The sequence below is a fragment of the Plecotus auritus genome (genome assembly GCF_963455305.1).
Source record: "Plecotus auritus genome assembly, chromosome: 5".
Classification (NCBI taxonomy): Eukaryota; Metazoa; Chordata; class Mammalia; order Chiroptera; family Vespertilionidae; genus Plecotus; species Plecotus auritus.
In genome coordinates this window covers 50,980,580-50,999,362 of record NC_137776.1, presented here as the reverse complement: position 1 = coordinate 50,999,362, position 18,783 = coordinate 50,980,580, and the positions used below count along the sequence as shown (strand labels likewise).

The 18,783-nt window shown below is 37.3% G+C and overlaps 1 protein-coding gene across 2 annotated transcripts; it reads right to left on the bottom strand.

Moving 5' to 3' along the window:
• Positions 1 to 9,989: 9,989 nt before the first annotated feature.
• Positions 9,990 to 16,793, bottom strand: SPC25 (SPC25 component of NDC80 kinetochore complex). Of its 2 annotated transcripts, XM_080667976.1 has the most exons (9): positions 16,681 to 16,793; positions 16,392 to 16,484; positions 16,012 to 16,146; positions 15,740 to 15,892; positions 15,582 to 15,647; positions 14,630 to 14,776; positions 13,533 to 13,637; positions 12,227 to 12,325; positions 9,990 to 10,520 (listed from the first exon to the last, which is right to left on the bottom strand). In XM_080667976.1, the coding sequence occupies exons 4-9, from the start codon at positions 15,876 to 15,878 to the stop codon at positions 10,396 to 10,398; spliced, it is 681 nt and encodes a 226-aa protein (XP_080524102.1). In that variant the 5' UTR covers positions 15,879 to 15,892; positions 16,012 to 16,146; positions 16,392 to 16,484; positions 16,681 to 16,793; the 3' UTR covers positions 9,990 to 10,395. The 2 variants fall into 2 exon arrangements, with proteins under 2 accessions (XP_080524102.1, XP_080524101.1); XM_080667975.1 differs by lacking the exon at positions 16,392 to 16,484.
• Positions 16,794 to 18,783: the final 1,990 nt, after the last annotated feature.

The following is an 18,783-nucleotide window of genomic DNA, read 5'->3' as shown; positions in this document are numbered from 1 at the left end:
CAGGTTGAGAACCACTAGCAGGGTCGCCTAAGACCATCGGAAAACACAGATTTGTGTTGAAGGAGTAAGTAAAATCCATTCCATTTCTCTCCTGCCCCGTATTTTTTCTTTCTTTTTTTAATTCATCAGACTTTATACTTTCAAGAAGGAATTTTTCAAAGCAAGGTACATGTATTTTTATACTGTGCATATTATACTCCTATAGGATATAACTAATACATAGAGATATTTATAGATACAGATATCAGACCTGAAGGAGCTCAAGTAAAATTTGTTATGTGAGGCATAACTTAAAGCCTAGAAGAACAGATCAGAAGTTTTAATGTCATCCTTAATGGTGTATTAATGATAGCTTTCTGCATGTAGAAAGTGGGCTGAAGAATAGGCCATTAGACCATGAACAGAGATTTTTAACTTATATTTCCTTTCCATCTTACTTCTTTCCATTAGCCTTGATGGATAAAAAATTATGTAGCAATTCACTGCAGCCTACACTGAATCGTTTGTATAGAGAAAGTGATGATAATGGTGGTTGGACCCTGAAACTCTTTGAAAGTACTTTTCAAAGAAAGAAGATTCCTCTTCATAAATCAGTTTTACTTTATAAAAACATAAATGGTTTTCCTATTTTGAAATGTTACTACATATTCTTTTTGCAGCTGTGATATGTAATTATCAAACTTAAAAGAAATGCTATAGTCTTAAACTAGATGAAATACAAATATAGTTGGGCATAACAATTTTTATCTTTAAGATCTTTTTAGTAAGGCAAGAATTTTCTGATTGCACAGATGGGGATGGTACCCTAAGATTTTGGTAAAAATTAAGTATATATTGTGAAGATTAATTATGTGTCCAAGGTTTCTATATAGAATAAGAGAATTTTAATATTTTTAAACTCTTAATTAGGCTTTCATAATTATAATCCACTAAGCAGTTTCATGTGTCAGGAAGTTTTTAGTGACATTGACAACCAGAAATATAGGGAGTAGAGAGGTCTGAGCCAGATTTTCACTGAAAGCATTATTCTAATTTATCTCCTTCCCAGTAAAGGCTAATATATCCATCACACTATCAAACAGAAGATTATTAATTTCACTTTTTTCATTTTCAATTACCCATACTAATACTTATAATGAATATTATGATCCATTCTAATTCATCAGAAAGTAATACAGTATGCAATTTGGAATAAAGTAAATTTTATTGTATTATAAGGCTTTAACTGATAATTATTTGAGCATAGTCTAGCTTTCTTCCCCCCTCCAAGAGAAAAGTCCGCTTTTCCCAAAATGGCTTTGTGGGGTAATCAGCCTGATTTGGAGCAAGAGAAGCACATTAGAATCAAAATAATATGCTCTATTGTCATTTGCTATGTTACATAGGAAGAACAGAATGTATAATCTGTGACCTGGGGGTGTAGGGCATGAGGTTGAACCAAGGTGTGAGGTCAAGCAGAGAAGAGCAGGAATCTTTTGCAGAGAATGCAGCTACAGGGTAGAACTACTTGGATGGAGTGTCAGAGTTTCCTGTTTGTTGTGATCCTGTAAGGGGTTGGGGCAGGGGTGGGCAAACTTTTTGACTCGAGGGCCACAATAGGTTCTTAAACTGGAACAAAAGCATGGATGGAGTGTTTGTGTGAACTAATATAAATTCAAAGTAAACATCATTACATAAAAGGGTACAGTCTTTTTTTTTATTATTTCAATAGTTTTATTCATTTCAAACATTTTAACAAGAAGAATGTAAACACTAATTATTATAATTTGAAACTTCAAAAAATGGAGGAATCATAGCACAATAACATACCTTATATTGAAGATGGCAAAGGCAAAATAAAATTGCCTAACAAAGGAAAGGTACAAAAGCCTTTCAAATTAAACTTAAATATAATAAAATAATTTAAAACTAAAACAAATAGAAAAGAACAAAATGTGTAAACAGTAAATTAAACATTTTCTTTAGTGCAACTTCCAAATTATGCCCGGGACGTAGATGTAGATGGCAATGTAGACTGGGTTGAAAGGTTTTTGGTCTTTAAAACATCAACTTCAGTGGGAACAGTGTTGTTGGTCTCCTTTTTAGCTAATGCTCTGATACTGTGCTCTCCAGGGGCGTGTCTCCCTACATCACCAAGATAACGTGTCTACACATTCCCAGGGTGATGTCGGGGGACGCGTCCGCGGGCATTACAAGGAGCCTCTGGAAGATTGAGAGGTTGTTCCTTCTACTGAATGGGCGGATATAAATCCGCCCACTCAGAAGAAGGAGCTGCGGCCGTGTTTCCCGACGTTGCCATGTTAACACTGCTGCTGGTGAAGGAGCGGAGGGGAGAGCAAGAGAACCCTCCGCTCTTTTGGCTAACGGGCTGGATCCGGCCCGCGGGCCGTAGTTTGCCCACGGCTGGGTTGGGGAGACGAGGTCTGGGTGAGCAGCAACCATGAACAGGAGTGAGAAATCAGGGAGCTAGAGAATCCAGGTCACGCTTATGCAGGTGGGAGCTCAGCTAAGGGAAACTAAGTGATGTACCGTGTTTCCCCAAAAATAAGACAGTGTCTTATATTAATTTTTGTCCCCAAAGACACGCTAGGTCTTATTTTCAGGGGATGTCTTATTTTTCCATGAAGAAGAATACGGTACACATTTATTGTTAAATGAAAATAAAGGAAATTTATGACCTGTATACGGTACGGTAGTACGGTAGTTGTCAACACAAACCAGACAAACTGTGAATCCTACAGTATCAAGAATTTACTCATTTATTCAATGACAATCATGTCATCATCTTCTGGAACATCATCATAACAATCCAATTCCTGAATTTCCTGGTGAATTTCTTGTGACTCCATTTCTTTCAGAATCAGTGGACCAAATCTCTCATGTTTAGCAATAGCACTGTCTTTAAATGAGTACTTCTTGTCAAGGTAGCCTGCTCGCAGTGCATTTGCAATGCAACTGTCAGTGATTTTCCCCCATGAATTCTTCACCCAAGTCACAAATTCTTGCAGTTTAGGTTTCACAAAGTTTCCACGCTGATTTCTCTCCATTCTATTTTCAATGTAGTCATTAATTTCCATGCGCAAATTGTCTTTGAATGGCTTGTTTATTGCAATATCAAGAGTCTGGAGATAGGCCGTCATTCCTGCGGGAATCATTATCTGATCTATTTTTCTTTCGTGAAGAAATGTCTTCACGTCTTTAGCGCGGTGAGTGCTGGCTGCATCCCAGACTAGCAGACCTCTTTGGCTCCCTCGCATAACAAGCGGCAGCATTAAATCGACCCACTTCCTTATAACTGCTTGTGTGGCCCAGGCTTTTTCAGTTTCAAGAATAAAACGCCCCAAACACGTTCAATCTTTTCCTTCTTGCCCTTAGAAATGATTACAGGTGGGATTTTAGTGCCATCCAGACGAATTGCCAAAATACAGGAAACACGTGCACTTTCGTAAGCGGTGGAGGGAATGTAAGCTAAGGAGGCACCCCGCTGTTCAATTATTGTTTGAGATGATTGGCCCATAAACACTGCAGTTTCATCCATAGCAATCATGTTGGAAAGATTGTATTTAGAGAAGTCAGCATCATCCATAAAGGACTTGAATGCAAGTGTGTGCTTAATAACTTGAGTATCTTCCAACCTAAACAATGTTGTAGATCTTCTTAAAGACAGTTCACTTCGCTGAAGGAAATTATCCAGCCAGTGTCGTGATGCTTTGAAGTCTTCGGGGGCTATGTCAAACTGTGGTGCCATTGCAAGGGCAAATTCTTGAATCTGAGCCCTATTCACAACCAAAGCCTTTGCTCTCCTGTCAACAACCCATTCACAGATCAGGTCTTCCAGCTCGGAAAATAATGGTTGCCGACCTGATCCACACTTGTGCTTTTTAGCATTTCCCTTGTCCACTTGTTCAATGAGGTTACCATACTCTGCTCGCCATTTTCGGACCAATCGGATACTCAACATTTTCTCTTTGCAGAAAGCAGTAAGATTTTGGCCCCAAGAGTCTTCCACGATTCCTTTCTTGTACTCCACGGAGTAGCTTTTTCTTTTTGCACTCAATTTTAGGGGTAAAAAAAAAAGGAATTGGGGTATCAAGGTGGGGGGAGGGGGATCACTCAAAATGACACAGGGGGGATCAGAGGGGGGAATCAAAATGGCACAGGAGAATCAGAGGGGGGATTACCATTTTAGTAACCCCTTTTGATCCTCCTGTGTCATTTTGATTGTCCCCTCTGATCCTCCTGTGTCATTTTGATTGCCCCCTCTGATCCTCCTGTGTCATTTTAAGTGATCCCCCTCCCCCTACCCCTGTGCCATTGAACACCTTCATCAGACATCCCCCCTACCCCTTTATCAGACATTTACCCCCTGGGGCCTGCCTGGGGACTGTCACTGGGCTTGCTGGGGCCTGGATCTGGGCTGGAGCAGGGTCTGCCACTGACTGAGAACCTTCAGTCATCATGAAGGCGGCCGTGAGCATCAGGTAGTGTCACCAGAGACAGACCAGTACTCACCACCTTCGCCGCCTCCCGTCTGCTCTAATCCTCCTGTTCTTCTACACGCATCTGCGAAAGTCTCCTCCTCTCTCCCGCCCCGCGTTCACCGCTCACTCTGACCTCCGCTCTGCCTCCACATAGCAGTAACGTCAGGACTCCGCGTAACATCACTGGTTGCTAGATGCCAGTCGGGGCGGCCCTAGCGACCAGTTTATGGTAAATTAATTTTCATTCTGAGACAGAGCCTGGGGGCCTTATTTTCAGGGGATGCCTTATATTTCACTCAGAAGGAAACTTGTAAGTAGGTCTTATTTTTACGGAGGATGTCTTATTTTCAGGGAAACACGGTAGGTGCCTGCAGCCAGGGAAATCTGCCGAAGGATAAGAGCTCTAACTGGCCTCTGAAGGTATTGTGGTTGCTTTCCCTCCTTAAAAGATTAGACTCGACGAGTATTGGTTGTGTTACTGGTAAGTCAGAAATGGAGAACACAGTTTAAATTCTAGGTAAATACAGAGGCTTTCTTCTTCCTTTCTCCTAAATTGCAGATAGTATGTTTCTTCACCTGACCAGCTGGGAAGCTGGATCAGAGGTGGAAGACCCAGAGGTTGAATGTCACACTTTAAGAAAAGTGGTGGGGATGGGTTGAACTGGAGAAAATATACTCCACCTTAACATATTTAAAAAGCATGTAATATTCTGTTTTAGGCAAATTTTATTACACAGTATAAGTCCTGAAATATTGTGCCCTAAAGTTGTAGACAAAACGTTACAATCTCAATTCTGTTATACATAAATTAGTATTCCTTCACCTCTATAATTCTTGATGGTGTTCCAATATACTGAACAGAATATCTGATTAGTCAGAACATTTTTAACCACACTAAATTAGCTGAATTTGCTGAAATAAATCAAAGGATTGTATTGAGGTTCATAACTGAATTTTATTCCATCATGAAAAATGCTTTGGAATTTAATTTTACTCCTACTTTTTTCTAAGGTCATACTAAAATTTTTCTTTTAAGCTGATTAATGAATAGCCCAGCATATAAAGGTTAGACTCCTAGAATCACAGAGACAGGAAGCAAGTTCAGAGATCATATAGCCTAACTCATCTATTCACTCACTTGTTTATGCAGTTACTCATTAAACATTTTAGTGTGGAGCTATGTGCCAGAGAATGGGTTAATGATAAAGATTTAAAAAATAACTATAACTTGATCAATCTTCTAAGAGTTCACAATCTAGTAGAAAAGACCAAAATAAATAAATAAATAAATAAATAAATAAATAAATAAATAAATAAATAAATAAATAAAATAGGAACACAAGATTGTAATACAATACAAAATAGTTCACATGTACAAAGCCATGGTTGAATTGGATTATTTTCCATTTATTAAAAGCTTTATTGAGGTATAATTTAGATACAATAAAATTACCCTTTTAAACACAGCTTACTGAGTTTGATAAATGTATAATCTGGCTACAATCAAGTGTTAAAACACTTTCAGCACCCTCAAAACTTCCTTTTTGCCATCAATCCCTGCCCCCAACCCTAACCCCAGGCAACCACTGAGCTGCATTCTGAAATGTACTTTGTCTTGTCTACCTTGTTTTGTTTTGCCATTTTCTCCTCCCCTTTCCACCCCCTTAATCTGACCAATAAAAATAAAATTGCAAGTTTGGGAAACTACACAAAGTTCAATGTGGGTATATGGGAAAATTGGTGGTCAAAAGGTTAAATGACTTGCCCAGGATCACGTATCGATTTTAACAGAGCAAAGACTGGAGCAAATACTAATTCTGAAATTTTCCACAATACTGTACACATGCTGGAAGACAGAATTTTTCACAAACCAAGTTGGAGTATTTAAGATTTACCATTCTACATATATTTCTTTGAATCTCAAATATTGCCTCTTTCCAAATTCTTATAAAAACCTATTCAGCCGAAACCAGTTTGGCTCAGTGGATAGAGCGTCGGCCTGCGGACTGAAGGGTCCTGGGTTCGATTCCGGTCAAGGGCATGTACCTTGGTTGCGGGCACATCCCCAGTGGGAGGTGTGCAGGAGGCAGCTGATCAATGTTTCTCTCTCATTGATGTTTCTAGCTCTCTATCCCTCTCCCTTCCTCTCTGTAAAATATCAATAAAATATATATAAAAAACCCTATTCAATCGAGTAAACGAACTTCTCCCTTGCAGTTTTCCATTTGGACAGCTTATCCTCAGCTGCTGCTTTCAGCGCGCCTAGTTGCTAAGGGAAGGCGAGGACCTGTGTCTACTCTAGACATTCTTCATATCAATCTACACCACATATTGTTCATATGCCACAGCACAGTATATTTAATAAGACCAAGAAAGAAGCTGATTTTAAATAGATTATATATCCTCTAGGTTACTTACTTAACTGGTGGACTCTTTTTCTACTTAGATAAAACCCTCATCTTTATTCAGAAAGAACCTTGTTGTCTATTAACTCATTATTAAGTCAAGAATTATTTGTAAGACTATCTTTATCTTCTATAAATTACTGAACATCTCAGCAACATGCCTGCAAGTATTATTGAGTAAGTCAGCTCATTTTCCAAGGTATAATATTTTATTTTCTATTAAGTAATTTTCTATTGAGTCTACATAACTTGTTCAACATTAACAAATATTTATCAAGCTCCTACTATGTGCCAGGCACTATGCTAAGTGATAGCCAAATGGGCAATTTGCTGTCATGGTCCACAAATTAAAACATAACTGTCTCTGTACAGGAATTTTCTGAATTGGAAGAGAAGCCACACTTTCTAATCCTCATTAGCCTGGAAATTAAAACTTCAAATCTATTAGAACACTTGAGCAGATTTTGTACTGATTAGTTTTAACTTAAACTATTAGTGATTGACTTTAATTTTAGAGATCTCACTGTTCTGTTTTATTACAAAATGTGGCTTAGATTAGTCAACCCCATTTGGATTACATTTCAGAGTTTTACATGAGCACATTTTTTTCCTATTTAAGAAAATCTCGTATCTTTGTATCCTATACCTTATTTCCATATCAGGAAGATTTTAAATGCTTGAGATTGTTATGTCATTTTTATAACATATCATCCTAAATAAAATGTATAAAGAGAGCAAGTTTAATAGGATAGCTTGGTTTGCCTTTCATGTGTATTCGTAATCATTCGAAGTATAATTTTCATAATGTATTGTCAATGTAAGAAATATCCAAACCTGTAGAGAATTTTATGAGTTTGAGCCAAGCTGACAACACATGCTGGGGAGCAAGATCACAAATGCTCCACAAAATCAATTTTGTAGCTTCTTTTATGCATTTGAAATTAAGAAGGGTACTTAAGGAAGATTACCTGGAGATTGGAGAAGCAGAGATTGGATTACAGGCTAGTTAACAAGATTACATACTCTCTTGAGACTGGTTTCAGTTTATTTCAAAGGTGTGTTATCCTAGATGCACAGAAAAAACGGGCAGGGCTTGCTTAAGGCAAAGATAAACCTTTTACTAGAAAGTTACATGCCTGGAAGTGATTACCCACCATGACCTGTCCAGTTAAAAATTTATGATCAGAACACCCTGTGAGGTTACTTCCCATAGAACCTCCTTTTTTGTTCACAGTATCAATTTTAAAATTTAAGCTAATGTATTAATATTAGCTCCAAAATCTTCTAGGTTGACACATAGTAAACCTCAAAAATTAAGGCCTTAAAATTAAATAGATAGACTTATGTATAACTCAAAGGCCGTCCATTCAGCATTTCCATAAATACCTCAGCTGATGAGGCCAACATGCCTGGAAACTTCTCAGCCAGTCACATGGGCCTACAGACCAGGCACTCTGCTGTTTACCTGAGGCTCTCTTTGTCATCTTACTGAAACTATTTCTAAGGACCCAGGCAAAGCCTATTTCCCTGCTTTCAAGACAGTGTACCTTTTCCTCCTTAATCATTAGACTTCCATAGAAACACAAAGCCTCAAACAGGTAAGACTATTGTAAGTGGAACACTGCTCCAATCTCTAGGGCAGTTTATTAGCCTTTCATCTCTGCAGAGATCAAATCAGTGGTTCCTAAAAGCTGGTCTGCACTCTGGGGAGTGTCAGTGAACTTCCCCAGTCCACAGCATTCTTAGATAATTCGAGCTGCCTGAGCAGAGCCCTGAGCCAAGTCCTAGGCCTGAGAGAGAGTGCTTCTGAAACTCTTCCTACTCTAACTAGACAAGCGGTCTGAAATTTCCCCCAGATGTCAAGAAGCAGGTGAGAAACTGAAGGCATGGAAGCCACTGTTCCATGACTTTTTAGGTGTGTCCAAGATATCTTGAAGCATATCATGTGGCCTCCATTATAGCCAGTGTACCTAAATACAATCACACTTAAAGGAAAGGACAGAACAATATCCTAGAACATGTTGGCATTTCAGCTCCCAAGATGGCATACTTATATCCAGAACACAATAAAACAGTATATTACAAAATGGAAATTGGTTATAAATGTTCTATATTTAGATTTTCAAAAATATAACCTTTTTTGAATATCTTGGTAGAATACTGCCAACATTCTTGATATGAAGGTTAGTCCTTTAACTGTAGATCCCTCTTGGTGTGAGATAAAAATATTCTTTCCTTTATGACAGTGGTCGGCAAATTGATTAGTCAACAGAGCCAAATATCAACAGTACAACGATTGAAATTTTTTTTGAGAGTCAAATTTTTTAAACTTAAACTTCTTCTAACGCCACTTCTTCAAAATAGATTCGCCCAGGCCGTGGTATTTTGTGGAAGAGTCACACTCAAGGGGCCAAAGAGCCGCATGTGGCTTGCAAGCCGCAGTTTGCCGACCACGGCTTTATGACATTAGGATGATAATACCGGTAGATAGTACCATTTAGTAGTGTTCATTTTACCAGGTACATTTCAAAATTTGCCAACATTAGGTTGGGCCCACCCTCCTAAGTTTTTAATATTACTGGTCCATGCTTGGAAACCAGAGGCAAGTGTAGGCTGTACAAATTCCTCTTCACAGGCAAGCCATACATTATCCCTGCCTGCCATAAAAAAAAATAATATATATATATAATACATATTTTAATAATACGTAAAATATAACATATACGTATTACATGTATTATATATAATATATATTAATAAAACTGTATCTAAAAATACATATGTATATATCTTATTGATCCTTGAACAACTGCAGTGGTTAAGGGCTCTGATCCCCATGCAGTTGAAAATCCATGGATAATTTAAGTCAGCCTTCTGTATTTGCAGATTCCTAACTACAGATTAAAAATACCGTTTTTTAGCCATGCTTGGTTGAATCTGCAGATGTGAAACCCAGGAACCCAGGGATATGGATGGACGACTATTTATTGAAAAAGAAAAATCCACATATAAGTTGACCTGAGCAATTCAAACCCATGTTGTTCAAGAGTCAACTATCTATGTATATATTCTTTCATTTAAAAAAGAACACATTTGACTTTATAAATTTTATTTCCTAAAATTTTAATTAAATACTTTAAAGAAACACAGCATACAGAAATGTTAAAAAAAAATCCAAAAGGATTACAGGCAAGCTATAGATGATGAGAATTCTTTTTTTTAAAAAAATATATTTTATTGATTTTTTACAGAGAGGAAGGAAGAGGGATAGAGAGTTAGAAACATCGATAAGAGAGAAACATCAATCAGCTGCCTCTTGCACACCTCCTACTGGGGATGTGCCCGCAACCAAGGTACATGCCCTTGACCGGAATCGAACCTGGGACCTTTCAGTCCGCAGGCTGATGCTCTATCCACTGAGCCAAACCGGTTTTGGTGAGAATTCTTTTTAAGAGATACAAAATAGGGGAGAAAAATAAACAGTTTTTATTTTATGTACTGTTTATACATTAACTATAAACCATAGTACTAAAAGCTTTTCGAACATTGGCAAGAAAGGCTGAAAAATTTTTGGTCTTCCTTAGATTCTCTTGAAATTCTGCTAGGCATTCAAGATGAGGAGCACTATCTGACACTAGATGAAAAAAAAAAGACAATTTGAATGAGATTTTTTATGGAAGAGAAGTTTCCCAATTTAGATGCTTTCATCTGATTCAAATAATTTTAATCCCATTTTGTTGAGTTGATTTGAGCATAGGATGATAGATACACCTGATTTTCAAATCTTTTGAACCTTTCCTCTGCTTAATCACTAAATATTCAAATCTCTGTACTACAGTCTTGCTTTAAATTTAAACAGATGGTAGGCAAGGGATTGAAGAGCTTAGTGATGAAGAACAGAATGCCATTTCCCATCATCTTTCCTGTACATTTTAATTAAACTATTTTTAACAGGTTTGTGTGTGTGTTTTAAACTGTTAAGTCAGTTTTCTCTATAGAACTTTGGCCTGACTTCTAGTATCTTACCACTGAATCAAAAAAATTCCAACACTTAATAATTACAATTATAGGGAGGAGGGGTCTGAAGTCTCACAAATGAGAGGGAGGTCATTAGAAAATGTGGTTGCTATTCCCAAAGTGGCATTTACAGGGCTTACTAAACAAATGATACTCAAAGTCACAAATAACAGTTCGGATTTCATATGCAGTTGAACCAGATGGTACATATGGGAGCAAGCAAGTCTCCAGAGATGTGGGTCAAAGGAAAGGGATGATCCAGCATTCTCTACCATCAACCTTGTCCTTTGTTCAAGGGGAAGAAATTCGACCACATCAGATCCTGCTCTTTGGTAGAAATTGTTTAGGAAACAAGGCCCATGACCAAAGTAGGGAAAAAAAACAAAAAAAAAAACCAGTTGGTTCCAAAATTAAACTGTAGATTCTATTTTAACATACTATCAAATACTATGACACTATGAAGCAATAGCGGAATCCAATTTGGAGAAAATTTAAAAGCTAGGTAAGAGGTTTTCTGGGACTGCTTCTTAAAAGCACTCATTAGATTAGGAGATATTTACCTAGAGAGAAAAAGGCCAAATATTTGTGCATAAATTCGAGTCCTAAAATAAAAATTTCATTAGAATAGGAACTGGGTCATCATGGCACATTGGAGAGCCAACTAAACAATTCACCTGAGTGTGTCTCCTATAAATGCTTTAATGAGAACACAGGCACCAAAAGCTGAGAACCATTTTCTGAGTTCCAATAAATTAATCACTTTCAAAGGGAATTAGAAGAATAAAAAAGAATTAAATATATTTCCATTCTCTTCTTGTTCACACTATCACCAATCATATATATTCCGCATAAGTCAAAAACCATCTGGCCTGCTAGAGAATCAGTAACTCAGCTAAATTATCAATGTGTAGAATTTTTCAGGATGGAATAATTTTGTAAAATTGATTTTTGGGGGGGACAAAGATTACCAGATTCTAATGATTTTACATTTGGTTTCAAAATCACCTACTTGGATAAATTATAATAGTATTCACATTTAGGTAGTCATATCCTTTATAGCTTTGCTTTGAGTTCTCTAAAAGGATAACTCATATTTTGTAATATAGTGATTTTTTATCTTTTAGACTTTTCTGCCACTGTGGCACTGTGCCATCAAAAGTCTATTATAGTCACAGCCTTTATAAGACAATATCCCAAAAAGCAAGACTGAAAAAGAAAACAATAGCTGTGGGAATATTATTTCATCCTATTACTTTATATTCTAATTCAAGTAACATTTTGGGGTGGCAAACTTAAATACCCGTTATAGAGAAGGGAGCATACCTTCATAGTCCCTTGCTTCATTTAGGTGCAGGCAAAACATATATGGGCTATCAGGATGCTTAGGGTCAATATTAGTGAATATAAACTGCAATTTATCACCTGAAAAGAGATTAAATTATTTAATGTGAGAACATTTTAGTGCCAAATTTTTTTGATGGAGATGTGCTTTCTTATCTCTGTCTCTGATCAATCATTAAACACTAAGTATATTTAGGATGAGGCAAAAATAGGTTTGTAGTTGTGAGTACACAAAATAGTTTATTCTTATATTATTATGTATTAATTATTGTATTATCTTCCAAAAGCTACTTTTGCCCCATCCTTTATATTCACTTAACCAATATCTCCAAATGTATGCTGCAAATTAGTTTTTACAAGTATTGAGGTTTACATATGACACCAAAATCACAAATAACAAAAGAAAAAAAGACATTGTACTTCATCAAAATTATGACTATATGCCGAGTCCAGTAAATCTTTCTGGCAAAACACCAAACATGATGGTAATCTTGGGGACTCCCAACACAGTAAGTAGTGCTGTAAATTGGTATATATACATGTAAAGGCCATTGGAATATTTACATGCTTTAACCAGTAATTCCTCTCTGGGAATTCCACAGAAATTATACAAAAGAAATGGAGTAGTCTACATTCACTGTAGTACTTCTAAAACTAAGAAACAGGCAGAATCCAAAAGTTAACTTAGAGGCAATACTCGTGCTAATGATATGTTAATGGAATGAATTATTATACCATTTTAAAATTTACCATTATAACAACTGGAGAAATGCTAATCATACAATACCAGTATGAGCAAAGAACAAAAATTATTTGCATGGTTGTCAAACCATGCCCAAAATACATTTATTAAAATATTGGATAATAAGTAACCAAGGCATTAGTACAGTGGTCGGCAAACTGAGGCTCGCGAGCCACATGCAGCTCACAAGCCGCGGTTTGCCGCTCTGTTGACTAATGAGTTTGCTGACCACTGACCTAGACTCTAGATTCCAATAATTACAGGCTGTTGTTCCTTGTGATTAAGCCCCTATCCAGTGTTCGGCAAACTCATTAGTCAACAGAGCGGCAATGGCTTGCGAGCTGCAGTTTGCCGACCACTGCATTAGTACTTAGGTTATGGTGATAAAAATTTTGTAGTTTTTCCCTACTTTCTAAAAAGTTAATAATATAGTCATTATTTTACTTGAAAACATGAAATATTTTTACTTTTAAAAATGTTTTTAATTCTCCTCTACTTAAAAAAGACACACCTAATTTCCTGTTTTATTGACATTAATACACTTACCATAAATTTTTCGAATTTCTAGTCCAAGTCGATCTTTAAATATGTCTACAGACTTCTGTAACCTTTGCAACCTCTCTTCGCTCGTTTTTCTAGCAGTGGAAATAGCTGATTAAGAAAACAGACACACTATCAAATATTTTAAATAATACTCAGTGCTCATTTAAGAACCTTGAAAACAACTATAAAAATGATGCCAAATGAATCTGTTAATTTATATTCAGTTTCTATCTCTACCAATTAGCAAAAGGGGCTTCTGTTCATTTAAGATGAAAGGCAAAACTGTGTGAGAAAATATGCAAGAAGTGAGAAGAATGTTTTATTCTACTTTATCACTTAATAGCATGAATAATTAAGCCAAGATTTGCATGGCTGGCAGAGAAACAGACTTCCTTTATACTATTTTGTTTTTTCTGGTTAGCCAAGAAATTGCTTCATTGGAAAAATATTCTATTTTTTTAAACATAACTATTTCTCACAAGAAGTCAGCTTTATTTCATGCTAGTTTAGAATTATTCTTAAAGTTAGCACATTATGTCCTAAGTAATACATAGCAGATAAGAAAAATAATGTAGGCATAAAAATTCTGTAAGAAAAAGCATTAACAAAACAAACTTTGCTATTTTCAAGAGATTTGATTACTTTGTTTGTGGGCAAACAAGACTCCTTTCTAAAGGAAATAATCATTTGAGTATAAAAGTTTTTTAAACAAAGAAATTTTCCAGCATAAAGAGGTTGCTTAATAGTTTCTGTCAAAGAATGCGTGATCCAGAAATTTGTTACCTTAATTATACTATGGCTTCTCCCAAGCAAATCTTGTTTCATGAAACTGTTTCCTACTATACTTAATTAAACTCACTGATTAACTTCATTATTACTCTGGTTATATAAGAAATCCAAAGGACCTTTAAGTAAAACAGAAAATAAAACCCACTCAGCTACTTGCATAGACCCCTTACAGAGATGAGTCCTGGCTATGCCGGTAAGGCATAATATCTATTTTGGGCAATAAACTGCAGAGAAGGCAAAATAGAGTTGTGAACCATCACCACTTTGAAATTTAAACTGATGTTTAAACATGTGTAAAACTGAAAACTTACTTTCCTTCTTCCTAGCATATTCTTCCTTAAGATCCTGGATATTTGTAGTCAGTACTTCCAAATCCTGCTTTTTGTCATTTACTTCAGCAATCAACTTTAACAAGTTATCTTTTTTTTCTTGAATAAGCTTATTCTGCCTGCAGATCTCTGTAAAAAGCACAAAGCATTAGCTGGAACATAAATTCTTTGTTTTCCAATACGTACCTAAGATAGACCAAAGAATTGACTTTCATAAGATTAATACAGCATGTTTTAATTAATATTTCCTAATGATAAAAAATCTTTAAAAAAAACAAAAAGAAAAGAATCCTAATCTATTCTTTCCCATTTGTCTTTGAAAATAGATATAAAAAGATAAAAATGCTTTTTAAAAAAATACCAAAATAAAAACAAGAATTAAAAAATCAGATGATCATGACCCTTGAAGCTCTCCCCCTTCTAATAAAGTAATATGCAAATGGACCGGATCAGCAGGAGGGCGGGGCAGCAAACTACAGGGGGGGGGGGGGAGAGCTACTGGAGGGCAGGGCAGCGAGCTTTGTGCAGGGGTGGGCCAAACCGCCAGCTGAGGCAAGCAGCAGTGAGCTACTATCGCATGGATTCGTGCACAGGGCCACTAGCACAGAAATAAAACTCACTACCAAAGACTATCAAAAAAGGGGACAAAATAATACTTTTATATAACATTCAAAACCACAACACTAAACAAAATATTGATATGTTAATTCTGGAAGGTGGGAAGAAGGACACCGACTACATTTTCTCACAAGATTCAGGAAGGTATAACATGGAATGTTCTATTTATTAAGCTGGATATGAATACAAATGTTTATTATTTTCATATTCATATACATACACACATTCATACAGCATACATTGTTTTACTTGTATCATGGATTTCATAAAGATGTTTAATATTAAAAAACTCTGAGATCTACAGATTGTCACATACGATTTTGATATTCTAGATACATCTGAACCATTCGCTCTTCTTCCTTCAATTTCACAGACAGCTTTTCTGAAAGAGAAATTGGAATTGATGTTTCAATTCAGCTGAAATAACACTAAACAGCAAAGAACAACATAATGTTACAAACTAACTTTAGGTACCTGTAAATGCTTTATTGATGTCCTTGTAGGTATCTCTTAGTCCCACCATCTGACAGGAGGTGTCGTTGACATTGCTTTTGAATTTATTCCAAAATTCATTTATGTTTTTATCCAACAGTGCCAGCTCATCCTCTACCATTTTGTAAGATAATGCTACAAAACAAGTAGAACACGCACTGTATTTCTTAAGTTGCTTGAATCACATCAGGCACATATTCCAATCAACTGTATTTTGGCAGTTTGACCTTTGCTAGAAAAGGTTAGCAACTTACTTTTAACTGTAGAAATTCCAGAGCAGCTCAGTCACCTGGACTTCACTAGGGTTAAAGTGCAGCAAGATTCAGGGCACCTTTACCTAGAAATTCGTTGGTATGGAGCTGCACAGGACACTCACACGCTCTGTGACCCTGGGAAAAGGACGCCGACTACATTTTCTCACAAGTAAAATTGGTGACATTTAAGGAACCTCCCAGCTCTGACACTTTTAATTCCAGCCTGATCGCCAAGTCCCGGGTGCCGGCCCCTCCTGTAGGATAAGACCCACGCCCCTCCTCCGCCGCTTGCTCCCACCCCAGGTCAGGTAAGGCGGCAGAAAACGAAGTCTGGAGGGGGGTTCAGTGGGTGTAGTCCAGGCCCTGAACAAGTCACTTACACCCTCCGGCCTCGGCGTCCTCCACTGTGAAAGTTTGTCCTGCACGACTCAGGTGCCACCAGTTCTCTGGAACGCTAAAACCTTCCCAAAGACCTAAAATCTCCCCGGGGACCCACAGACATCTCGCTCAGCTTGCCGCTGCCCACCCGCGAGGCCCAGATTCACAAACAGGACGTGCGTTGAGACACACCCCTCCCCCACCCCCACCCCCACCACACAACCGCCCCCAAATCCACTTTCCTCTACCGCGACGGCGGGTCGGAGCCCAGCTAGCTCCCGCCTCTCTCACCTTCTCCGGGAGGCCTGGGCCCCGCCGCCCTCCCCACACAAGACGTGAACCGACTCCAGCTAACCGCCAGGCTGCAGACCCATCTCCCTCTGCCGCGCCAACTTCCCTATTTCAAACCTACCGCGCCTTCTGCCTCCCCACGGCCAGCGCCTGCTCGCCTTCTGATTGGCTGGTAGCATAGGTTTTTCAATGAAGGGATTGGTTGATGTAGGCACTCCCGTCCGATTCTCGCGGAAAAGATGGGGGAAAGGGCATTCTGGGAGTTGTAGTTCTTTTTTGAGCTATAGCCTCATTCTCGGCTTGGCTTAGGAAAGTATTAATAGTTCCTGGAAGACTCTCCCTAGGACGGGCCATTCATCAATTTCAAATAAAGGTTTCTGCAATAAACATAAATATAGGACTTTAATTGTATTCTGTTACCAAGTATATACCCTCTTCTTTGGCACTACCCATAGCTTAAATAAAGCTAATTAAAAATAATAAAACTAATAAAAATACTATTTTAATTGGTCTCATCTTTAAATAACTCTTCACTGGGAAGTGGCTGGAATATTACTGTTAATTGGCTTCTAATATTAACACTTCCAGAATCTTCTGATTCTCTGTATTTGACCATGTGAATTAAATCTGAAACTTTAAAAGGCAGTACCTAGTACAGGTAGTTTCTGCCACAGTAGACAATGACACAAACCTTTTTCTTGGTACCCACCCTCTATTATTGCACCCTCTATTATTTCCTAATCTGTAAAGTGAAGGTAGTAATAATAACAACAATAATAATATCTTCTTCACATACCCAATGTGAATCTAAAAGAGATAATAAATGCAAATGCCTTAGAATAGGGCCCTATAACATAAGTACTCAAAATGGTTTCTTGTTTCTATGATTTATCCCCTATCTACTTCCTGTGCAATGGGTTGTCATATTAAAACGTATATAAATAAGACTTTAAATAGAACAAAGTCTAAGTTAGCAAAGAAATAGGAAAATTGTTGCAATTGAACACTAACTTTAGCTAAAGCAATGTATACAGATCCCATTACAAGGCAATCAATTACACAACTTGTGGAATCCTAATTTTAAGGAAATATGCACTGTGTCATGTCTAAATAAGCAGAGAATACAGGCAGACCTTGGAGATATTGCAGGTTCAGTTTCAGATCACCACAGTAAAGTGCATATCACAGTAAAGCAAGTCTCAAATTTTTTGGTTTCCCAGTGCATATAAAAGTTATGTTTATATTATCCTGTATTACATTGAATTTGCAATAGCCTAATGTCTAAAAAACAATGTCTATACCTTAATTGAAAATACTTTATTGCACCCTAGCCAGTTTTGCTCAGTGGTTGGAGCATTGGCCTGCAGACTAGAGTGTCTCGGGTTCGATTCCCAGCAAGGGCAAGTACCTAGATTGCAGGCTCCATCCAGGCTTCCAGTTGGGGCGTGTGCGGGAGACAACCAATCGATGTGTGTCTCTCACATAGATGTTTCTCTCTGTGTGTCTCTCCCACTCCTTTCCATTCTCTCTCTCTCTCAAAAAAAAAAAAAAATAATATCAATGGGAGAAAAAAACCCTCAGATAAGGATTAACAAAAAACAAACAAAAAATTACTTTATTGCTAAATGAGCCTTCCATAAGCTGCAATCTTTTTGCTGGTGGAGGGTCTCACCTTTAATTTATTAAAAAACAAACAAACAAACAAACAAACAAACAAAAACAATATCTACAAAGCACAATAAAGTGAAGCCCAATCAAACAAGGTATGCCTATACATCCTTTCCACCCCAATCCAAGAAGAATTAATTAATCAGTTAGGTGTAGTTATTCAGCATTATCCATTTAATGATATGTCAATGTCTCAGAAATATAACAACTTCAGTTTCAGCGTAATGGATACTAAAATTTTAACAATAGTCAGAAAACAGTTTCAGTAATTTCTTTAGGCTTAATTCAAGATCATAAATTATTTCCTCAGCTTCGAATAATGCTTGGACTATCTCTCTAATGCATTCCTGAAGGAAGCTGGCAGAGTATGACTGATCCAGGAGCAAAATGGGAAAAAAGAGTTCATTAGTAAGGCTTTGAGATATTCCTAACTGA

Bases quoted from the DNA above. Each gene is read 5' to 3' on its own strand.
- SPC25 (XM_080667976.1), bottom strand. From the start codon at position 15,878: ATGGTAGAGGATGAGCTGGCACTGTTGGATAAAAACATAAATGAATTT. The intron at 15,648-15,739 runs GTACCTAAAGTT...TTTCTCTTTCAG, and splicing joins CATCAATAAAGCATTTACAG to AAAAGCTGTCTGTGAAATTG. The intron at 10,521-12,226 runs GTATGCTCCCTT...TTTTTCATCTAG, and splicing joins TGAAGCAAGGGACTATGAAG to TGTCAGATAGTGCTCCTCAT.